The sequence below is a fragment of the Lithobates pipiens genome, unplaced genomic scaffold (genome assembly GCF_037356315.1).
Source record: "Lithobates pipiens isolate NorthernLeopardFrog02 unplaced genomic scaffold, aLitPip1_a1.2 Scaffold_16, whole genome shotgun sequence".
Classification (NCBI taxonomy): Eukaryota; Metazoa; Chordata; class Amphibia; order Anura; family Ranidae; genus Lithobates; species Lithobates pipiens.
In genome coordinates this window covers 144,453,080-144,475,144 of record NW_027507748.1, presented here as the reverse complement: position 1 = coordinate 144,475,144, position 22,065 = coordinate 144,453,080, and the positions used below count along the sequence as shown (strand labels likewise).

Sequence of the window (22,065 nt, the reverse complement as noted above, 5' to 3'; positions counted from 1 at the left end):
AAACTGCAAAGTAAATTAACAGTAGGCATTTGTGCCTCACCATCATGTACTGGAGAATGGTCTTGCTCAGAACAGATCTGTTGATCACGTGAAAGGTAGACTGGGCACTCACCCTCACCCATCACTCGTGGGGTGCCGCTTTGCTTGTGTGTTCTCCCCCCACACGTGCTGCTTAGATACAGTGGGTGGAGCTAGTGTAATTCACTGATGGTACACTTGGCCTATCGGAGTGTCTGGATCTTTCCTCACACTCCCTCCACCAGCAAAAGATAAGTGTGGGTGCCCAGCAAGTGCTACTGTCACTGTAGGGGCAGGAGTTAGGAGGAAATTGCCATTTTGTGACAGCTGTGGGGGAGGAACAAGAGTCAGCCTCTTGTGCTACCCTACACTGTGTGGAACTCAGCTGGCATCCCACGATTTACATAATACCGCCTGCAATTTACATAACCATACCGCCCGCGATTTACATAACAATACAGCCCACAATTTACATATTAATCGTGTACTCGCAGAGCAAACAGCATTCATGACTCACTGGGCTGTGGACCTGTCTCAAGGAAAGGGGCCTAAAGCTACAGCTCCACTAGCCACATTTTAATCCGGCCCTGCCTACTACTCCCAGCATGTCTCAGTTTTTCCTCGAGTTCGACCCCACCGAGAAAATCAAACCCTTTTTTTTCTTCTATGTTTTTCCTTTCTTCAATTGAGATTCCTGTTTTGGCATTGCTTGAGCTAGTCTCTACATAGCTATCCAGGTCTGCTTTTCCTTAAGTGGCACACATCAACGATCAGGCTGGAATGGCAGCAAGAGGAGAGGGAGTGTCTCTACACTTGAAAGTGTTCCAGAACCTGTGTCACAGGTGGAAGATACTGCATGTAGACTTCCAGGTTCAACATATTGGACAGGTTTTTCTCCAGATGCAGGTATCCTCCAGCTGAGGCAGTGGATGTTCTGTGGAACCCTTTTCTCATCTGCAGGATCTGGTTAGAAAACATTCCAGTAATTCTCATAGCTCCGGACTAATCCAGACATAAGTGGTACTCAAACCTAATCAGATTGGAAGGTGCTCTGCAAGCGTCTCCATATTTTCTGGGGCTTTGTCTCGAGAATTTCTTTTCATCAGCTCTGCTTTAAACAAAGGCATTTCTAAATGAGTCATTTCCACAGGACTAAAGTCTTCTCCCTGCAAAAACTATTGCAGCACATGGAAGGCATACTTTGCTTGGTGCAAGACCAGAAACTTTCATCCCAAGAAATTCTCAGTGGGACAAATCTTGGCCTTTAGCAACCATTATGGGTCATGTCTGTGCTTGCAACCTTGATCCAGAGACTGCTAGCTTCCCATTCTTTGATTAATACCTTTTATGCAGGGTGTTTGCCATATGACTCCTTTTGCCTTCCCCTGTGACTATGTGGGATCTGAATTGGGCCCCCTCTGTGCTTCAAAAGCCATCTTTCTTAATCATACATCACAAGACACAGGGCCATAGTAATTACTACAGTTGGGCAAAAAAGTATTTCGCCGGCCACCAATTGTGCACGTTTTCCCACTTAAAAAGATGAAAGGCCTGTAATTGTCTGAATTTGTTTCCACATTTTGTCTCTCATAGTTGAGGTATACCCATGATGACAATCACAATGTCTGATTTTCTTTGAAAGAATTTATTTCCAAATTATGGAGGTCTTATTTGGTCCTATTTGGTCACTATCAAAAGTTTAATCTCAAAACTTTGTTATATATCCTTTGTTGGCAATGACAGAGGTCAAACGTTTTCTGTAAGTCTTCACAAGGTTGTCACACACTTTTGCTGGTATGTTGGCCCATTCCTCCATGCAGAGCTCCTCTAGAGCAGTGATGTTTTCGGGTTGTCGCTGGGCAACACGGACTTTCAACTCCCTCCCAAAGGTTTTCCATGGGGTTGAGATCTGGAGACTGGCTAGGCCACTCCAGGACCTTGAAATGCTTCCTACAAAGCCACTCCTTCATTGCCCGGGCAGTGTGTTTGGGATCATTGTCATACTGAAAGACCCAGCCACGTTTCATCTTCAATGCCCATGCTGATGGGAGGAGGTTTGCACTCAAAATCTCACAATACGTGCTCCCATTCATTCTTTCATGTACACGGATCAGTCGTCCTTTTCCCTTTGCAGAGAAACAGCCCCAAAGCATGATGTTGCCACTCCCATGCTTCACAGTAGGTATGGTGTTCTTTGGTTGCAACTCCATCGCGGGGGTATTTTTTTTTAAAAAGGCTATATTTTTTTTGCAGATGTCTGAGCGACACAAAAGCTAAAAAGAGACATGTAAGTGGACACAGGTATTCCTTTTGGCACATTTACTGAAAGCATCTGGGTGAGAGTTAAATAGCAGAGGCAGTTTATTGACTATTTGCTCAAGCAGTGGATGCAATTTCTTCTCGTAGTCCCTTTTGCATTTGCATCAGGCTATGGTCAGAAGAGGGGTTAGAAACACCCCAAAAAGGGACTTAAAAGGGACTCCTACAAGCTCAAAACACTCTAGATTGGCGTTTTTCCCTGAGATTTCTGGGGTGGCCGGTCAGAGTAAGTGATCGGGGCTATCAAGTATTGCAATTATTTTCAACACTGCAGCCCCTGCCAATTTTTACTGAAGAGGGTTTTCCTCAAGCCATGATGGGATTGGCTAGCGGCTTTAATTGCATCCCAGAATGGGATAAAATGCATTTTCCCTCAGGGGACCGTGAGAGGGCTGATGACTCCTCTTCTGAGGGGTCAAATGTGGGTGGATGAGCTTCACAAACTGAAAGATTGGTGCAATTCTTACTGAATTTGTCCTTTCCACATTTTTTGCTACTCTTCATTGAGTCGGTTGATATGCCCAATTTCTTGTTTGGGTTCACTAACGCCTCCTCAAAATGCGCATACCTTTCCTGTCCATTCATTGCTGGAAAGGCTTATGTATTCTGAGTGGGATCACCCAGATGAACATTTTTTCCTTCCTATAAAGTTTTAACACTTTTTTTTTTCATATGGTAGAAAAATTCACTAAGGAGATGCCAGCAATTGTTGCTGCTATATACTCTGGGAATGAAAGTTTGACCTGTCCGATAGACAATGCTCAAATGCTTAGGGACACAATTGGTGTATGTTAGTCCTTGAGAGACCAGTCTGAACAGGTGCTCAAGGTTATTTCTGATCAGCAGGCCCAGGATTTAGCCGAGTTACCAGCAGCATTATGTTTGGCAATAGACACCATGAGAGATTCTATTCTTCAAACCTCGTGCCTTACGCTTGGCTGGTGCATAGGCATAGAATCTTATGTTTGAAAAAATTGGTCAACTGAAGTGTCATGCAAAGCTCCTAGCTATATTTCCTTTTCACGGTGTACAGCTATTTAGGGATGATTTGGATAAATGCATCCAAATTTTTTTTTTGAGGAAAAGTATCCTTTTGCTAATTGGAAGAGGAGTAAACAGATTTCATTTAAACAAGCTCCTTCAGTGCCAGGAGCATCTGCTTCCAGGCAGTCACGACTGCCTCTGCCGTCAAGTTCAAGAAGGAAACTGAAGCCTCCTTATGAGGGGGCACCCCTGTTCACTCGAGTGTGGGGGGGGGAGACTTCCGCAGCTCTCAAGGGTCTGGCAGGAAGAGTGTCGGAGCCTATGGCCGCATTACCCTGAGAGTCCCTGTCTCCTCGTTTTCTCAGACTGCAGAGGGAAAAAAAAAGTCTCTTTCAAGCATTGGACCATCTTGATTTGATCCTAGTGGTTCCCATGCAAGAGCAGGGATTGTGGTTTTATTTAAAAGTTTTCACGGTACCAAAACAAAATGAGTGTCGGACCCATTCTAGATCTCAGATCTAAAACGGTTTCTGAATATCCGCTCTTCCACATGGAGTCAATCCGATCAGTGGTCTCTGTCCTACAAGGTGGACAACTTCTGGCATCAGTAGACATGAGGGATGCATACCTTCATGTACCTATATTTCCCACTCGCCAGAAATATCTAAGTTTTTGAGGTAGAATATCTTTTTCAGTTTGTAGCTCTGCCTTTTGATCTAGCTACTGCGCCTCAAGTATTTACAAAGGTCTGACCCCTCTTGTAGCTGGATTAAGGCCCCAAGGTATACCTATTATTATAGCTTACCTAGACGATCTGCTCTTGATAGGCCAGTCGGGTGCCGCTTAGACCAAAGTATGATCTACAGTAACCTACCTGGAATACCAAGGTCAGATTCTCAGCCTAGAGAAATCTTCCTTAAAAAAAAAACCATCAAGGAGATTGGAATACTTGAATCTGATTATTGATACAGCCCAGAAAAAGGTATTCTTGCCCCAGGCGAAGATCAGTTCCATAAAGCAGCGCATTCAGATGGTCAAAGCAAAGAAGAATCCTTCTATTCGACTTTGCATGAGGTTGGGAATGATGGTGGCTTCATTCGAGACCGTTCCTTATGCTCAGTCTCATTTGAGGCTGCTGCAGAACCGTATTTTATCAGCTTGGAACAAGTAGGTCCAAGCTCTAGCTTTCCCAATGTGTCTGTCTCCCAGGGTGCTCTGGAGCCTCAGTTGGTGGTTGATAACCAAGAATCTGCAGAAGGGAAAATCTTTCCTACCGGCTACCTGGAAGATGGTAACAGCAGATGCCAGCCTTTTGAGTTGGGGAGCAGTCTGAGAAGAAGCGAGTGTCCAAAGGAAATAGTCCAGATCAAAAATTACCTTGCCCATCAACATTCTAGAGATCTGGGCAGAGCGCTAGGCCCTGAGGGCCTGGATGTTCAAGTTATGGCATTTTCCTGTCAGGATCCAATCCAACAATACCACAGCAGTGGCCTACATCAATCACCAAGGGGGCACGACAAGTTGTGCGGCCTAAAGAGATGAATTTATATCGCAGCTTGGGAAGAAAACAACGTACCTTGCCTATCGGCAGTTTTCATTCCAGAAGTAGAAAAATGCAACGTCCGCAGTCCTGGCAATATGCTGAAGATGGGGGATCCCAGACGTAGATCTTTTTGTGTCCAGGTCTTAGACAGGTATCTGCACCCCCCACCCCCCCTGAAAGGTGCCAAATGTGACATCGGAGGTGTGTGAACCTCCCGCTTTAATTGCCTGGAGGTAGATTGTGATGTCAGACTGATTTCTCATCCCACCATTTCTTGGTGGGTCAGACATCATCGTTGAAGCCTATGGTCTTAAGGATTGAGTTCAACGTTTGCCAAAGTATACTCCGCTAGGTCTGCGAGTGCTTCTTGAGCGTTTTCTCATCAACCAACCTTTTCTCAGCTTTACAAGGCTACCATCTGGTCTTCTTTTTACACATTCTCCAAGTGTTGTCAGGTGGATGTTCAAGCTTTATCTGATGCCAACTTCGGGCATAAGATCCTTCATACGGCTCTTTAAGCTGCACTCCAATTCCCAGGTTTTTTTTTTGCGCATGTTTTGCGTGTTTTTGCCCACCCCTCAGATGGACTGTCTTTGGACTTCCTAAAAGTCTCTGAATTACTGTGTCTGAGAAAAAAAATATCAATTCATCCATTGATACGGGGCAGGGCAGATCCATACGTTCATATTGTTTATGCCAAATTCTCACCCTACCATCTGAATAGCAGCTGATATTGAGACTCCTAAGACCAGGCAAAGTTTTTTCCAATCTTCTATTGTCCACGTTTAGTGAGCCTGTGTGAATTGCCGCCTCAGTTTCCCTGTTCTTAGCTGATGGCAGTGGCAACCGGTGTGGTCTGCTGCTGCTGTAGCCCATCTGCTTCAAAGTTCGATCTGTTATGCATTCAGAGATGGTATTCTGCGAGTGGTTATTGCAGATACTGTTGCCTTTCCATCATCTAGACCCAGTCTGCCCATTCCTCGCTGACATCAACGAGGCATTTTTGTCCACATAACTGCCCCTCACTGGATATTTTCTCTTTTTTGGACTATTCTCTGCAAACCCTAGAGATGGTTGTGTGTGAAAATCCCAGTAGATCAGCAGTTTTTAAACTACTCAGACTTACCCAATCGGGCACCAACAACCATGCAACATTCAAAGTCACTTAAATCCCTTTTCTTTCTCATTCTGATGCTCGGTTTGAACTTCAAGTCGTCTTCATCACATCCAGATCCCTAAATGCATTGAGTTGCTGCCATGTGATTAACCAATTAGTAATTTGTGTTTACCAAGCAGTTGAAAAGGTGTACCTAACAAAGTGGCTTGTGAGTGTAGGTCCCACCCTCTGTGTTATGCTATTGGTACTGCTTGCTACAAAACTGTATGCTGGTAATATGAGGGGTTATCCTGGACTGGCCTGCAATTTTTTTGTTCTTTGCCAGTGTCCAGTCCTCCTGTAGATGACTAAAAAAGGATTCTACACACCCTATAGAGTTGACTACATAATTTATTACATCAAAAATCTATACAAAATATTTCTATCACAAATCCCAAAATCCCCACATAGCCAAAACCCCCCAAAAAGATTTCTATCCCCTCCCTTGCAAAAAAACTCTAAGTATCGCACCCTGTATGGGACGATGGTGCACCCCTCGTATAAGGGACAGGGGCGGAAGGCACAATTCCCACAGGGGGGCTAAACCCACCCTACCCAAGACAAAGCGCACCCCCCCAATTTCCTTTAATGATGGCTCTAAGCCGACCCCCCCATAACTCTTTTCTTTTTTTAAAATGGGGAAGTAATCTACTTTGTAAATACAAAGGACATATAACACTACCCTGTAATGGAATGGAGATACACTGGCCATTGTATGTCCACACGCTACTAAAGCCAGAGGAAAATCTGCACTGTCATAAGTCGGTCATAAACAAAAAAAAAAAAACAGGGCCGATAAAAAAAAGATTTTTAGAATAGACACCTATAGTCGATCAATATCAATTCACCCAGTATCCAGCTTAATACACACTGGTAAGATTCAACCAAATAAATGGTCAGTCCTGTCTACTATTGCTTGAAACAGACTATCCATGTGGGAAGAGGGAATTCTAAAGTACAGAGATGATTGAAGCAAGAAATAAATGCTGTATGAGGTCAATTGTCCATACACTGCACTGGAAAGGTTGCCATAGTATCAAGTGTGATAAATTATCACAAATGTAGATAATAAATAATGGGGTGGGGTGTTGAATATATGATTTTTAACCACTTCAGGACCGCCGTATTGCCATTGTACGTCAACACAATGGCACAGGCAGGCACAATCACGTAGATTTACGTGATTGCCTTCCAGCGGGTGGGGGGTCCGATCGGACCCCCTCCCGCTGTTTACGGCGGTCCGATTCGGTCCAGGAGCGCTCCGTGATGAGGGGATGGCCGTTGGTTTTCGGCCACCCCCTCTGGATCGCTCCTGGCCAATGAGAAGCTTCCTCCCCTGTGTATTGTTTACACAGGAAGGAGGAAGTGATGTCATTCTCCTCGGGGCGGTCTTTTTGACCGGACTACGAGGAGAAGACTAATAGTAAGTGTGCACCAACACTACACTGACATGTAGGTACACACAGGCACACAAACCCCCGCCCCCCCAGTCACAGTGTCACTGATTGCATTGATCATTTCTTTACTGATCAATGCATTCAGTGTCAGTTGTGACAGTAAAAACTGTCAGGACAGTTAGTGTTAGGTCCAGGGTAGCCCCCTATCACCCCCCAATAAAGATTTAACCCCCTGATTGCCCCTAGAGTTAACCCTTTCACCCCCTTTTGCCAGTGTCACTAAGCAATCATTTTTCTGATCACTGCATGTGTCGCTAGGTAGCTAGTTATTTTTTTAGGTTCACCGCCAGGTTTTTATATCGCTAGGTACCCCGATATACTACCCAATAATGGTTTTAACCCCCTGATTGCCGCTAGTTAACCCTTTCACCCCCTTTTGCCAGTGTCACTAAGTGAACGTTTTTCTGATCGCTGCATTAGTGTCGCTACAGTCGCTAGGTAGCTAGTTATTTTTTTAGGTTCACCGCCAGGTTTTTATAGCGCTAGGTACCCCGATATACTACCCAATAATGGTTTTAACCCCCTGATTTCCGCTAGTTAACCCTTTCACCCCCTTTTGCCAGTGTCACTAAGCGATAATTTTTCTGAACGCTGCATCAGTGTCGCTAGTGTCGCTAGGTAGCTAGTTATTTTTTTAGGTTCACCGCCAGGTTTTTATAGCGCTAGGTACCCCGATATACTACCCAATAATGGTTTTAACCCCCTGATTGCTGCTAGTTAACCCTTTCACCCCCTTTCACCAGCGATCACAGTATAAGTGTCACTGGTGACGCTGGTTAGCCAGTTATTTAGGTTCCCCGTCAGGTTTTTATATAGCGCCAGGGACCCCCATATACTACCTAATAAAAATTTGAACCCCCTGATTGCCCCTAGTTAACCCTTTCACCACTGATCACCGTATAAGTGTTACGGGTGACTCTGGTTAGTTTGTTTTTTATATATAATCCGGAAGGCAGTGCTTGGTTTTCGGGGTCCCGTACGTGGCTAGGCTCCCAAAAAGTCCCCCACATGTGGTATCCCCATACTCGGGAGAAGCAGCAGAATTTATTTTGGGGTGTAATTTGACTTCTGCCCATAGCATGTGTGAGCAATATATCATTTAGTGACAACTTTGTGCAAAAAAAAAAAAGTTTGTAATATTCCCGCAACTTTTGGCAAAATATAAAATATTCCATGGACTCAACATGCCTCTCAGTAAATAGCTTGGGGTGTCTACTTTCCAAAATGGGGTCATTTGGGGGGGGTTTTGTGCTATTTTGGCATTTTATGGCCTTCGAAACTGTGATAGGTAGTGAGTTAAATAAAAAATTTGCACCCTTAGAAATCCTGAAGATGGTGATTGGTTTTCGGGGTGCCGTGCGCGACTAGACTCCCAAAAAGTCCCACACATGTGGTATCCCCGTACTCAGGAGAAGCAGCAGAATGTATTTTGGGGTGTCATTTCACATATGCCCATAGCATGTGTGAGCAATATATCATTTAGTGACAACTTGGTGCAAAAAAAAAAAGTTTGTAATATTCCCGCAACTTGTGGCAAAATATAAAATATTCCATGGACTCAACATGCCTCTCAGTAAATAGCTTGGGGTGTCTACTTTCCAAAATGGGGTCATTTTGGGGGGTTTTGTGCTATTTTGGCATTTTATGGCCTTCGAAACTGTGATAGGTAGTGAGGAGTTAAATCAAAAATTTGCACCCTTAGAAATCCTGAAGGTGGTGATTGGTTTTCGGGGTGCCGTGCGCGACTAGACTCCCAAAAAGTCCCACACATGTGGTATCCCCATACTCGGGAGAAGTAGCGGAATATATTTTGGGGTGCAATTCCACATATAACCATGGCATGTGTGAGCAATATATCATTTAGTGACAACTTTTTGTAAAAAAAAATTTTTTTTGTCATTATTCAATCCCTTAGGACAAAAAAAATAAATATTCAATGGGCTCAACATACCCATCAGCAATTTCCTTGGGGTGTCTACTTTCCAAAATGGGGTCATTTGGGGGGGATTTGTACTGCCCTGCCATTTTAGCACCTCAAGAAATGAGATCGGCAGTCATAAATTAAAAGCTGTGTAAATTCCAGAAAATGTACTCTAGTTTGTAGACGCTATAACTTTTGCGCAAACCAAAAAATATACGCTTATTGACATTTTTTTTACTAAAGACATGTGGCTGAATAAATTTTGCCCTCAATGTATGACTAAAATTTAGTTTATTCGATTTTTTCTTATAACAAAAAGAAGAAAATATCTTTTTTTTTCAAAATTTTCGCTCTTTTTCCATTTATATTGCAAAAAAAAAAATCGCAGAGGCAATCAAATACCATCAAAAGAAAGCTCTATTTGTGGGAAGAAAAGGACGCAAATTTCGTTTGGGTGCAATATTGCATGACCGCGCAATTACCAGTTAAAGCAGCGCAGTGCGAAATTACAAAAAGACCTCTGGTCCTTAAGGTGTTTATTGGTCCGGAGCTGAAGTGGTTAATCATGTAATAAAATTATACTTTTTACTAAATTCTCCTCTCATGTGTGCCCACAAAGTCCACTTATTTTTTTGAGTTTCTCAATCCTTTTTTTTATATATATTTTGGATGTTGGCATGGTGAGTGTCCTCCCTCCTTATCCTATTTTATATTATAACCCATTGTTTCCATGCATGGTTGTATAATTACTGCGCTCTAGCTTTCTATTATGCTCCAGTTTTATCCTCCCCTATAAAAGTATGTCAACTGCTAATTTATTTTTCTGCATGTTTTGTGATTTGCCAGCCACACGAAGGCTTCCTTATTTATTGCTCAGCAGATGTAAGATAAAGGCCTACAAAATATTTTGTGCAGCCTCTGGCAATATGAAATGATTCTGTACAAAAAATAAAAAATACTGGGCTCATTTTTGAGCTGCATAAATAGCTGTCCAGAGAATTACTGCCTGGTGCATATTTTAGCAATAATCATTGAATTACTAAGAATCTAGAATCATTTATTCTTCAGTAAATTCAAATAAGTTATGTTTTCGTTCTTCTTCCCTTCAAGCAGTATGACTAGTATACACAGAGGAAATACTTATGATTTGCTGATATGGAGAGCATTGGTTTTTCAGCATGCTACCAAATTAATCCATTAATACAAGCCTGGCAAAGTCATAACAAGTTGCAAGTAGGAAGAAAGACAATGAACCTCATTTATCAAGGTGTCTTAAAGTAGAAATGTCTGTATCATCCTGAACCACCAATCGGACTTAAAATATGACTGTAACTGTGGTCTCTAAATTAGATAGTCCACCCCTATCTAACGGGAATGTATGCTGCTCCAATATTTTATATTCTTGCTTTTTTTTTTTTTTTTCTTGTTCTAATCAAAATAAATTTTTACCATTTGCCAGAAGCAAATTGCAACGCTAAACAAAAGCAGCAGCTCTCTGGATGATCAGATCGGGAGATCAGATTACACTAAAGAACCAAACAATAGCCCTGTCAGTTCCATTGTGTTTGACTTTTGCTGAACGAGCCTGCTAGAAAATATTTGGACGAACAGTAACTGAATTCAGTCAGATGCAGCCACTGTCCTGGTATTTTGGCAGTAGCACAGCAAACACAAACAAATGGAAAACGTCAATAAAAGACACTGTGGGAGTGAGTCCAGTGCTTTCTGACAGGCATAAGATAGTATACATGAGAGCATCTAACATTAAAAACATTGCCCCTAGTCAGATTAATTTTTCAGCTTCCAACCTCACCCACCCTCTTGCTACCTTTTTGTAAACCTTATCAGAATGTTTCAGTGCAAGAAAATTAAATGTCAAATGAGCCACTTTGTACAACAGAGGTTTAGGAACTATTCTGGTAAAGCTTACACCATCTTCACTTGCTCTATAGAATTGGTGGCCTTTCCTGCCACTGTGGTCTCCTCTGTGGGCCACGCGGTTCATACCGCAAGGGCCCGCTTTAGGGAACACAGGAGGTTTATTGAAGACGGGAAGGAAGAGCTCAGTATCCCCGACGTTTTTTTTTAAACATCACAATAAGTTGACTGAGGGCTTGAGAGTTGGGTAGTGGAGTCCATCAATCCCTGTGACTTGACAGGGGAAAGGTTCCAGCAAGGCCTTCTGGATATATAGGCTGGACACTCTAGTACCCGGGGGGACTCTAGGAGGAACTGGAAATTAATATCATTATTTAATTATAATTCTGTATTGTCACGCTATGGAAGACTGTAACTGTAGAAAATGTATTTTTATCTTTTTATTTGTTTTTATGCTACCAGCAATTAATGTTATATCTTATGATTCAATTATAGAAGATTTTACAATAGTCTAGTCACTCTGTTCATCTCACCCTGTTTCCCTGCATGTGTGTGTGTGTGTGTGTGTGCACTGTGTTTTTCTTCTTCATTATTTATATGTAAAGACAGTTTTTAAATTTCTTGCTTTTTTTTTTTTTTTTTTCTTTTCAGTCATGCTTTGTTTCGTTGTCTCTCGTGATCTGGGCCGTTGGTGGTTTCTCCTGGCTGCCCTGGACCCCCTGTCCACCCCATTGGACATAACGAACCAGCCTATATATATCTATATGTAGCACCATCTCCTGAAGAGCATGCACTATGTGTTTTTCTCCATTTAACATTCCTGAAACCACAGTTTGGTTTTGGGTTTAATTACACCAAATTATGGTCTCGGGACCAGTCTGGCTGGATTGCACTGTGTTCTGCTTGGCCATAGGTGGCACTGTCATCGCTGGCAGGTGTGAGAATGCAGTTCAGCTGGGTGCATTGAGTGCCATTTTTTTTCTCAGAACCAACTCAGTGGGTATATCATCCTGCTGTGCATTCTGGGAGAGGGTACTTAAGGTACTGACATCACGTGCTTCTGGGTTCTGGTCCAGAAGATCTTTGTCTGTTTGTTTGGTCCTGGTCCTCCTGACCATCTCTCATGGCCTGGGGTAGGGACCCATCCAATTCTGAGTCTTGGGGCTGGCTAGCCCGAGGCCAAGTAACTGGAGGTAGGATTCGGAGGTGGTCCGGTGCCGTCTCATCTGTGGAGAGGCCCAGCAACTGAAGAAGCAACCAGGGGAGGACTCTTTGGGAGAAGGCCACGCTGAAGGCTGGTTTCTCAGAGCCTGGAGGCTTGGTTGAAAAAGCCCAAGTGAATCTACACTCGTACGGTATCACCAGGCCAGCTGCAAGATACTGGTGCCGTATGAGGGCTCTCTAAATTGATCTACATCTTTCAGTTACTACAAGTGTTCTACAACAAGTCTGTGGCAGAGACTTTATTCAACCATTCCATATGCAAGTCTGTGGCAGAGGCTTCACTTTATCTGAACACTCTTATCAGCTGCTAGGCCTAGTGAGAGGAGGTCTATCCGATAGCAGTGAGGATCCAGTTGTGAATGGCTATTCTCTGGATTGTCATAGTGAGAGACTGCCTGTTTTGACAGTTCCAAGAGTACCTGAACTTTCTACCTGAACCCCTCTAACCCTTATCGAGAGACTGTTTTGTCTACTTCTTTTTTTGAAAATAAAAATCCTTAAGGTGGATTCAGTGTCAGTTTCTACAATTCTTTGGGTCATAAACCTCGAAACCCCTAGATATACATGAGGTCAAGAAGGTAACGGTAAGCCCAATAAAATCAGCAGCTCCTTCGGGGGTCTGTGATAGCTCAAGCAGTGGATGCATTCCTTCTGGTAGTACCTCTGCTTTGTGCATCGGGCTATGAGCGGAAGGAGGGGTAAAAACACATCCAAAAAAGGGCTATAGAAAGACTTCTGCAGTCACACAGAAGCCTAGAACCATCTCAAAAAAGATGGCATCCTCCCCTGAGAGTAATATGGCTGGTCAGAGTGAGCCATCTGGAGGGGCAAGTGTTGCAGCTGCTCTGAACACTGCATCCCCTGCGTATATTACTAAGGAGGTTTTTTCTTCAATCATTTTAAGCAAAAAAGTGATGTTTTAATTGCATCCCAGAGTGGGACTAAGTGCAGCAGGTCCCCGTCCATCGCTCAGGACCCTCTTGCTGAGGAACAAGGAGCGAGAGATGGAAAATTTATTTCAAAGGACCAGGAAGAGGCTGAAGTCTCCTCTTCCAAAGAACCTGATACAGAAGTGCCAGGTTCGCAGGAAAGATTGCTGGTACAGTCTCACTGAATTGGTCTGCTCCACGATTTTACTGCCAATAACGCAGTCAGTCGATGAGCCCACTTCTGGTTTGGGTTCACTAAAGCCTCCCCAATCTGTTCATTTTTTTTCCTATCCATTCATGGCTAAGGAAGCTAATATATTCTGAGGGGTAGTACCCTGATAAACAATTTTTTTTTTCTACCCAAAAAGTTTTCATACTTTATCCTATGGAGGAACAGTTTTATAAGAAATTGAGAATTCCAGCAATTGACGCTGATATCCTCTGTAAATAAAAACCTGGCTTGTTCAGTAGACAGTGCTCATATGCTAAAGGATTCAACGGATAAGAAGTTAGAGTACTTTTATAAAAAACCTATTTTGCTCGTAGGTTTGCCAGCAGTGTATCTCAGTCCTTAAAGTGGTTGTAAGCCCTTACAAACCACTTTGACCTACAGGTAAGCCTAGATTAAGGCTTACCTGTAGGTCCAAGAAATATCTCCCAAACCTATACGGTTTAGGAGATATTTGCCCGAAGACAGGCACCGCTATCTACGGCGCATGCGCCGTAGACAGCGGCGCACTGAGCGGGGCATTGTCGATGACGGCAATGCCGCGAGTCTCGGCTCCCGTGCGCATGCGCGGGAGTGACGTCATCGCTGCTCCGCCGGAGCAGCGAGACCCAAGGAGACCCACCAAGAAGATGGACGCTCGGAACTACAGGGGACAGCAGTGACTTCGTTGGCTCCTGTGTCAGGTAAGTGACACATACTGGACTACTATGCGATGCATAGTAGTCCATTATGCTTTTGCCTTTACAGGGAATGAAAGAGGAAGTAAACTCATCAGGGTTTACTTCCTCTTTAAAGGACCGGTTTATAGAGGTACTCGGTTATTCTTGATCAGCAGGCCCAGGATTTGGCCGGAATATCAGAAGCGTTGTGTTTTACAGTAGACACTATGAAAGGTTCTATTCTCCAGGCCTTACGGCTCTTGCTAGGGCTGGTACATGTGTGTAGAATCCTATGGTTTAAAAATTGGTCAGCTGAAACGCCATGCAAAAAGCTCTTGGTCAGTTTCCCTTTTCATGGTGAACGGTTGTTTGGAGACTATCTGGATAAGTATACCTAAATAATTTCTAATGGGAAAAGTTCCCTTTTACCAGTTAAGAAGTTTAAGTATTTTTCTTTTAAACGTGCTTCTCCAGTGCCAGGGGCATCGGCCTCCAGGCAGTCACGACGGCCTCCACCGTCAGGTTCAAGAGGTAAACCTCAGAGTCAGTCCCAGGGCCAAAAAAGGACCTGGGGTAGAAACACACAAAACAGAATACTAAAGCATCCTTATGAAGGTGCGCCCCCGCTCGCTCGAGTGGGAGGAAGGCTTCTACAGTTTTCAAAGATCTGGCAGCAAGGGGGAGAACTTCTGGTGTCAATGGACATCCAAGGATTTTTCTCTATGTATTTATTTTCCCCGCTCGCCAAAAATTTCTATGCTTCAAGGTAGAAAATCTTAATTTCCCATTTGTAGCTCTACCTTTTGTTCTAGCTACTGCACCTCAAGTGTTTGCAAAGGGCCTGGCTCCTCTTTTAGCCAGGCTAAGCACTAAAGGCATAATGGTACTAGCCTACTTAGATGATCTACTATAGATAGATCAGTCAGTAGCCTGCTTAAACCAAACTTTCGTCACCACAGTCAGCTACCTGGAATACCTAGGTTGGATTCTCAACCTAGAGAAATCTTCCTTAAAACCATCAAGGAGATTGCTGTACTTGGGGCTGATCATAGATACAGCTCAGAAGAGGGTGTTTTTTGCCCCAGGTAAGCATCAGTTCCATAAAGGAACTGATTCAGTTGGTTAAAACAAAGAAGAATCCTTCTATTTGACTTTGCTTGAAATTGTTGGGAAAGATGGTGGCCTCTTTCGAGGTCGTTCCTTATGCGCAGTTTCATTCAAGACTGCTGCAAAACAGTATCTTGTCAACTTGGAAGAAGGTCCAATCTCTGGACTTCCCAATGCGTTTATCCCCCAATGTGCGTCAGAGACTCAATTGGTGGTTGGTATTCAAAAATACTCAAAAAGGGAAATCCTTTCTACCAGTTACCTGGAAGGTGGTAACAGATGCCAGCCTTCTGGGCTGGGGAGCAGTCCTGGAAGAAGCAACTGTCCAAGGGAAATGGTCGAAATGAGAGATGACCTTGCCCATCAGTATTCTAGAGAATATACGCCTGGCCCTGGCGGCCTGGACATCCAGACTACGGAATTGTCCTGTCCGAATCCAATCCGACAATGCCACAGCAGTGGCCTATATAAATCACCAAGGGGGCACGAGAAGTTGCGCAGCCCAGAAAGAAGTGAATCATATTCTTTCTTGGGCAGAAAACAACATTCCTTGCCTATCAGCAATTTTCATTCCAGGGATAGAGAATTGGCAGGCGGACTACTTGAGTCGCCAACAATTGTTCCCGGGAGAATGGTCAATTCATCCCGACATCTTTCTGTCAAGATGTCAAAAATGGGGAATTCCGGACGTGGATTTGTTTGTTTGCATCCAGGTTCAACAAAAAAATTTACAACTTTGTGTCAAGGACAAGGGATCCGATGGCATACGGAACAGATGCCTTGGTCTTTCCGTGGGATCAGTTTTCACTGATCTATGCGTTCCCTCCTGTTCTGCTGCTTCCGGGTCTTCTTCACAGGATCAAGCAAGAAGGGAAGGAGGTGATTCTGGTGGCTCCAGCATGGCCCAGGAGATCTTGGTTTGCCGAGATCATAAAGATGGTGGTAGGGGACCCTCAGACCCTACCACTGTGGCCAGACCTTCTCTTGCAAGGTCCAGTATTCCATCCTACCTTACAAATGCCAAATTTAACAGTTTGGCTATTGAGACCCACATTCTAAAGGACCGTGGGCTGTCACCTTCGGTAGTTTCTACTTTGATTTAATGCTAGGAAGCCGGCCTCCAGAGTCATATACTATAGAGGCTGGACGGCATATGTCTCCTGGTGTGAATCCAGGGTTTGGCACCCCAGAAAATATGTCATAGGTAGGATCCTTGAATTCCTACAGATAGGCTTAGAAATGAAGCTGGCCTTAAGTACTATCAAGGGCCAGGTGTCGGACTTGTAAGTATTTTTTTCAATGACCACTTGCTTCGCACTCTCTGGTTCGTTATTTTATTCAGGGGGTAACGCGGATTAATCCCCCAGTTAGGTCACCCCTGAACCCTTGGAATTTAAATTTAGTCCTGTCAGCTTTACAAAAAACAGCCTTTTGAGCCTATTCAAGATATTCCCTTGGCCCTCTTGACAAGGAAAAAAATTTTCTTGGTTGCCATTTCTTCTGCAAGAAGAGTATCAGAGTTGGCTCCTCTTTCTTGTAAAGAACCATATTTGATTATTCATAAGGATAAGGTTGTATTGCGGCCTCATCCTAATTTCCTACCGAAGGTAATGTCATGTTTTCATTTAAAGCAGGATATTGTTCTGCCTTCATTTTTTCCAGAACCTCATTCTGTGTAAGAAAAAAAATCACTACATTCTCTTGATGTGGTGAAAGCGGTCAAGGTTTATTTGAAAGAGACCACTCCGATTCATAAAACGGATGTTTTTTTTTTTGTATTGCCAGATGGTCCTAAAAGAGGACAGGCAATGTCGAACTCTACTATTTCTAAATGGATTTGTCAAGTGATTATTCAAGCTTATGGCTTAAAAAGGAAAGTTCCTCCTTTTCATATTAAAGCATGTTCCACGAGGGCTGTTTGTGCTTCTTGAGCAGTGCATCACCAAGCCTTTATGGCTCAGATCTGCAAGGTCGCAACTTGGTCTTCAGTGATACATTTACCAGATTCTATCAAGTAGATGTAAAAGGTCATGAGGATATCGCCGTTGGGTGCAATGTGCTGCAGTATAAGTCCTCTAGTCTCTTAGTGCCCTACTTTTGTTGGGTCTCCCTCCCTTCAGTTGACATTGCTATGGGACATCCCACATAGTAACTACTATGGCTCTGTGTCCCATGATGTAGGATAGGAAAATAGGATTTTTAAAACGGCTTACATGTAAAATCCTTTTCTTTGAAGTACATCATGGGACACAGATGTCCCTCCCTTCTTGGTATACACGTGTATTGCTTTGCTACAAAACTGAGGTGCTCCCAGTAGTGGGAGGGGTTATATAGGGAGTGCACTTTTGTCTTGGGGTGTGTCAGTGTCCATCACCTAAAGGTGGCCTATAACCCACATAGTAACTACTATGGCTCTCTGTCCCATGACGTACTTCAAAGAAAAGGGTTTTACAGGTAAGCTATTAATAGGTAATCCTATTATCTCCCCCTGGGTGGGCCAGCTTGAAAAAGGAGGTGGTGTTTGGGGGGCCACCCCTATTTGCCTGTCTTGATTCCCCTGGCTTTGTTTGTGGTACGAGCAAGGGTTGTGGATGCCGCAATATTTCACCACTGCACAGAAGGTCTCTGCCTGGGCTTTGCAGCTGTTCATCAGTCCATCAAGACTGTTGCCTTCAGCTAACTTTATGTGGTCTGCGATTTCAGGTGTGAACCAGCTTTAAATCTAAACATGCTAGAATTGACATACTGAATGAATAGGGGCTGTTCAGTGAACAAAGTCAACATTCACTAGACTTTGTAAATAAGATGAAGCCTGTAGCAAGCATGGAAATAAGAATTTTTATTACTTTTTCTGATCAGCATACTTGTTCTAGATCAATGGCCACGATGGTATTAAAGCTTGTCAATCAACATAATATTCAAGTAAACAGCACTTTTAGAACAGGTTCAGCAGTGGTCGCAAGTGACTTTTTTTTTTCTTCTTTCAGGGACAGTTATTTATTTGTTTACATCAGTAAATTAAAAAAGTTATTTAAAAACTTAGAGGTTCTTCAGTCACTTTAAAAAAAAAAAAAAAAAAAGTCATTAGCTACAAATATTGTAATTGCTGGCTGTTAATAGAGACACTTACACATTCACATCTGGGACACCTTTGTGATGCCATGATTTCTCAATGGCACCCCAAATACTTTTTTTTTTCTTCTTCCAGCGATTGTCATGCAGCAAAATCACGCGAAAACAATCACGGAATGCGAGTCCCCCAAAAGAAGTTCCAGAGACTGCATTCGGGCGGGATATTTATAAATGATAGCATCGAAAAACGTGTCCCACATTTTGCCACGAATGATCCGGGTGTGACTGGAGCCCTACCTGTTTGGTAGTTCAGAGCTGTCCTCACCTGGGCCAATTCTTCGCCTGTTTTCAACTTCCCGACCCCACCGTGTTGAGTGTGGGAAGTCGGCTGTGACTCCCTGCTCTGTGCAAATGGTTCCTCAACCTCCTGTGATTCATCCAAGAAGGTTGTGGGCGCAGAGGGAGGGGGATGAACTTCCACTTGGATCGCATATGCGATTCCAGTGGTAGTGGAGAGCAATGTACCTGTGAAAGCTAGGTACCCGCTCCCCAAAAAAAGTATTTTCATTAAATGCAGAGGAGAAAAGGTGGTGGGGAAAGAGCAGGACTTCCTTTTTTCTGTGAAAATCCACTTTAACGTGTACCTGTATTCAGCAAAAAGGCCAAGGTTGTAAAGAAAGCACCATAGATACCCTGTGCTTACCTTGACTATAGTTACATGCTTATTAGTTCTGTCACTGGAGTCCCATAAAAATACATTGCATTCGACTAGGCCCATGTGACTGGGCACTACATTATGAGAGGAAGGTAGCCTATAGTGCTTTGTAGTACTGTTTTTTGTGAGGTTTTGGTGGCAGGAGAACACTAAGATGTGTACAGGCCCTTTTATGATGTCTACTATAGGCTTTGTTTTAGTGGAGTAGTTTTTACTCAAAACAGGTTTGATTTAAGAACAAATTTTATTTTTCTTTGTGTTAAAAGATTAGGGCCCTATTTGTATGGAAAACTGTGTGATGTGTACAGGACATTTTTTAGCTGTTTAATAGATTGCCTCCGTGTTTTTTACTGCTAGAAACCAGGAGATCTAGAGGTAGTGTTTAAAAGGTAAGGCTATGACTTCTCTGGCTACTGTGCACATTAATGAAAATGTAATAGCATGAAGTAAGAAGTGGAAAAAGAAGCTTTTAAAGAGTACTGGCTTTTCTCACCCTGCAGCTAAAGTCCGAGTCTAGGCCATATCTCACAGGGACATTGTTGGCTGTCATCATTGGAACTGAGATGGATGTCTGTTCATCAGTTTGGAATTCACGTAGGACAGTTTCACGGGGATTAAATTTGTACATCCATTGACCTGTGATAAATTCCAAAATATGTTACAATGATTCTCGCCCTAAATGGAAATACCATTACACAGCATGCTGTTAAAAAAATAGAGATGAGCTTTTGTTTAGCATTACACTCCTAACACCATAAAACCATTAATTGTTCATCATTTCAGAATAATCTACCAGCAATAACAATGTTCATTACAAAAATAATAATTAGCACAGTTGTCTTCTTTATGTAAATGAAGGAGAGACAATTGGTCTATAGCAGTAATATAATATATACAAGGACTTACAAGCAGAGCTCAGTAAAATTGTATAAGTTGTTCTTGCTTGTTGCCCATTGTGACTGCATACCATTAGGTAAACGGAAACAGATAAGTGCATTCAACATGTATTTAAAATAATATTGAAGAACATCACTTAATGTATAATTTTTTAATATTTACTTTATTCCAAAAAAAAACTACTACTAAGGCCATTGCACTGCAAGGGTTAAATTCTTGTGAAGTCTAGGAGGTACAAGAGGCTGCATTACTTTCCTGACACTCTGCCCTGGCTGGCTGTTTCACTGTCCTCTTCCTTCTGAAGCTCCAGCCTGTGGGGTAAGTATGTGACTGTGGCCAAGAGCAGCTTTGAGAGGAGGCTGTGGGGTACTAGTTGGATCTTTTTTACAGGTAAAAAAAAGTGCATTTTTTGTTTTTTTAGTTTGCATCCTGTAAAGCATTGCACCTGCGATCAGCAGACTTATCAGTACACTGTCTGCCCATACCTCCGATATATGAGCAGGCAGTTACTAAATGGCAAGAAGAATCAATGAACTACCAGTCACCTGCACCTTCGCAGTTCATTGAAAACTACAAGCTGTCAGTTGCAATGGGTGATGGTACTTGTAGTCTGTCAATGAATAACATTGCCATGGGGGTGGAGCCCCATACAGCTGAGCTGTTTTAAAATTGTGACTGCAGGTATAAGGAGAAGATCCTTCACCAACTGTCACAGAGCGGGGAGTGTCGGTGACAGGGGGTCGGTGGATAGGATCGTGTTACATGTTACACCCTTACAATGGGTGTATCATGTAATATGCTCCTAAAAGTTAACTTATCCTTTAGCCACTTAAGGACTGCCTCATACCGATATACGTAGGCAGAATGGCACGGCTAGGCACACGCACGTACAGGTACGTTGCCCTTCAAGAGCTCAGCCGTGGGTCGTGCGCAGGTCACAGAGCTGAAGAACGGGGAGAGGTAAGGGTAAACAAACCTCTCCCCATGCTTCCTAGTGAGCTTGGCACTGATCGTCTGTTCCCTGTCATAGGGAACGACGATCAGTGACGTCACAAGCCACGTCCTCTACAGTAAAAAAAACACATTAGGTCACACTTAACCCCTGCACTGCCCCTAGTGTTAACCCCTTCACTGCCAGTGACATTTTTACAGTAATCAATGCATTTTTAATCGCACTGATTGCTGTATTAATGCCAGTGGTCCCAAAAATGTGTCAAAATTGTCCGACGTGTCCGCCATAATGTCACAGTCACATTGTGACAGCTGATGGCTGCCATTACTAGTAAAAAAATTTTTTTTATAAAAATGCCATAAAACTATCCCCTATTTTGTAGACGCTATAACTTTTGCGCAAACCGATCAATAAAGCTTATTGCGATTTTGGTAAAAAAAAAAAATATGTGGAAGAATACGTATTGGCCTAAACTGAGGGAAAAAATGTTTTTATATATTTTTTGGAGATATTTATTATAGCAAAAGGTAAAAAATGTTTTTTTTGTTTATAACGCAAAAAATAAAAACCGCAGAGGTGATCAAATACACCAAAAGAAAACTCTATTTGTGGGAAAAAAAGGATGCCAATTTTGTTTGGAAGCCACATTGCACGACTGCGCAATTGCGATTTGGCAACGCACTGCCAAATTGCAAAAAGGGGCTTGGTCCTTTAGCTGCAAAATGGTCCGGGGCTTAAGTGGTTAATGAGCATTTAACCATTTTAGTGTGGGGGTAACCCCACAGTAAGGTTTTTTTTTTTATGCCTAGAGTTGAGCATTAGGCCTGCTTCACACTAGTGCAGTTTCAGATACGGCTTGAGTTGCACATAATTGTATGACAAGAGAAATCGCATTATTTTCAAGGGAGCTCATTCGCATCAATGTGACTCCCTAAGATGCAATTTTAGAAAAGGTTTCTGTGCTACTTTGGTGCGATTTACACTGCAATTTTGTCCTTGTAGAAT

The 22,065-nt window shown here is 43.0% G+C and overlaps 1 protein-coding gene across 1 annotated transcript in view; it reads right to left on the bottom strand.

Annotated features, from left to right (window-relative positions):
* SERPINF1 (serpin family F member 1) overlaps nt 1-22,065 on the bottom strand; it is a 90,623-nt gene that overhangs the window by 10,405 nt on the left and 58,153 nt on the right. Inside the window, exon 6 of the mRNA XM_077480574.1 lies at nt 19,705-19,847. Coding sequence (XP_077336700.1) covers nt 19,705-19,847 — 143 coding nt within the window. The remainder of the gene's footprint in view (nt 1-19,704; nt 19,848-22,065) is intronic.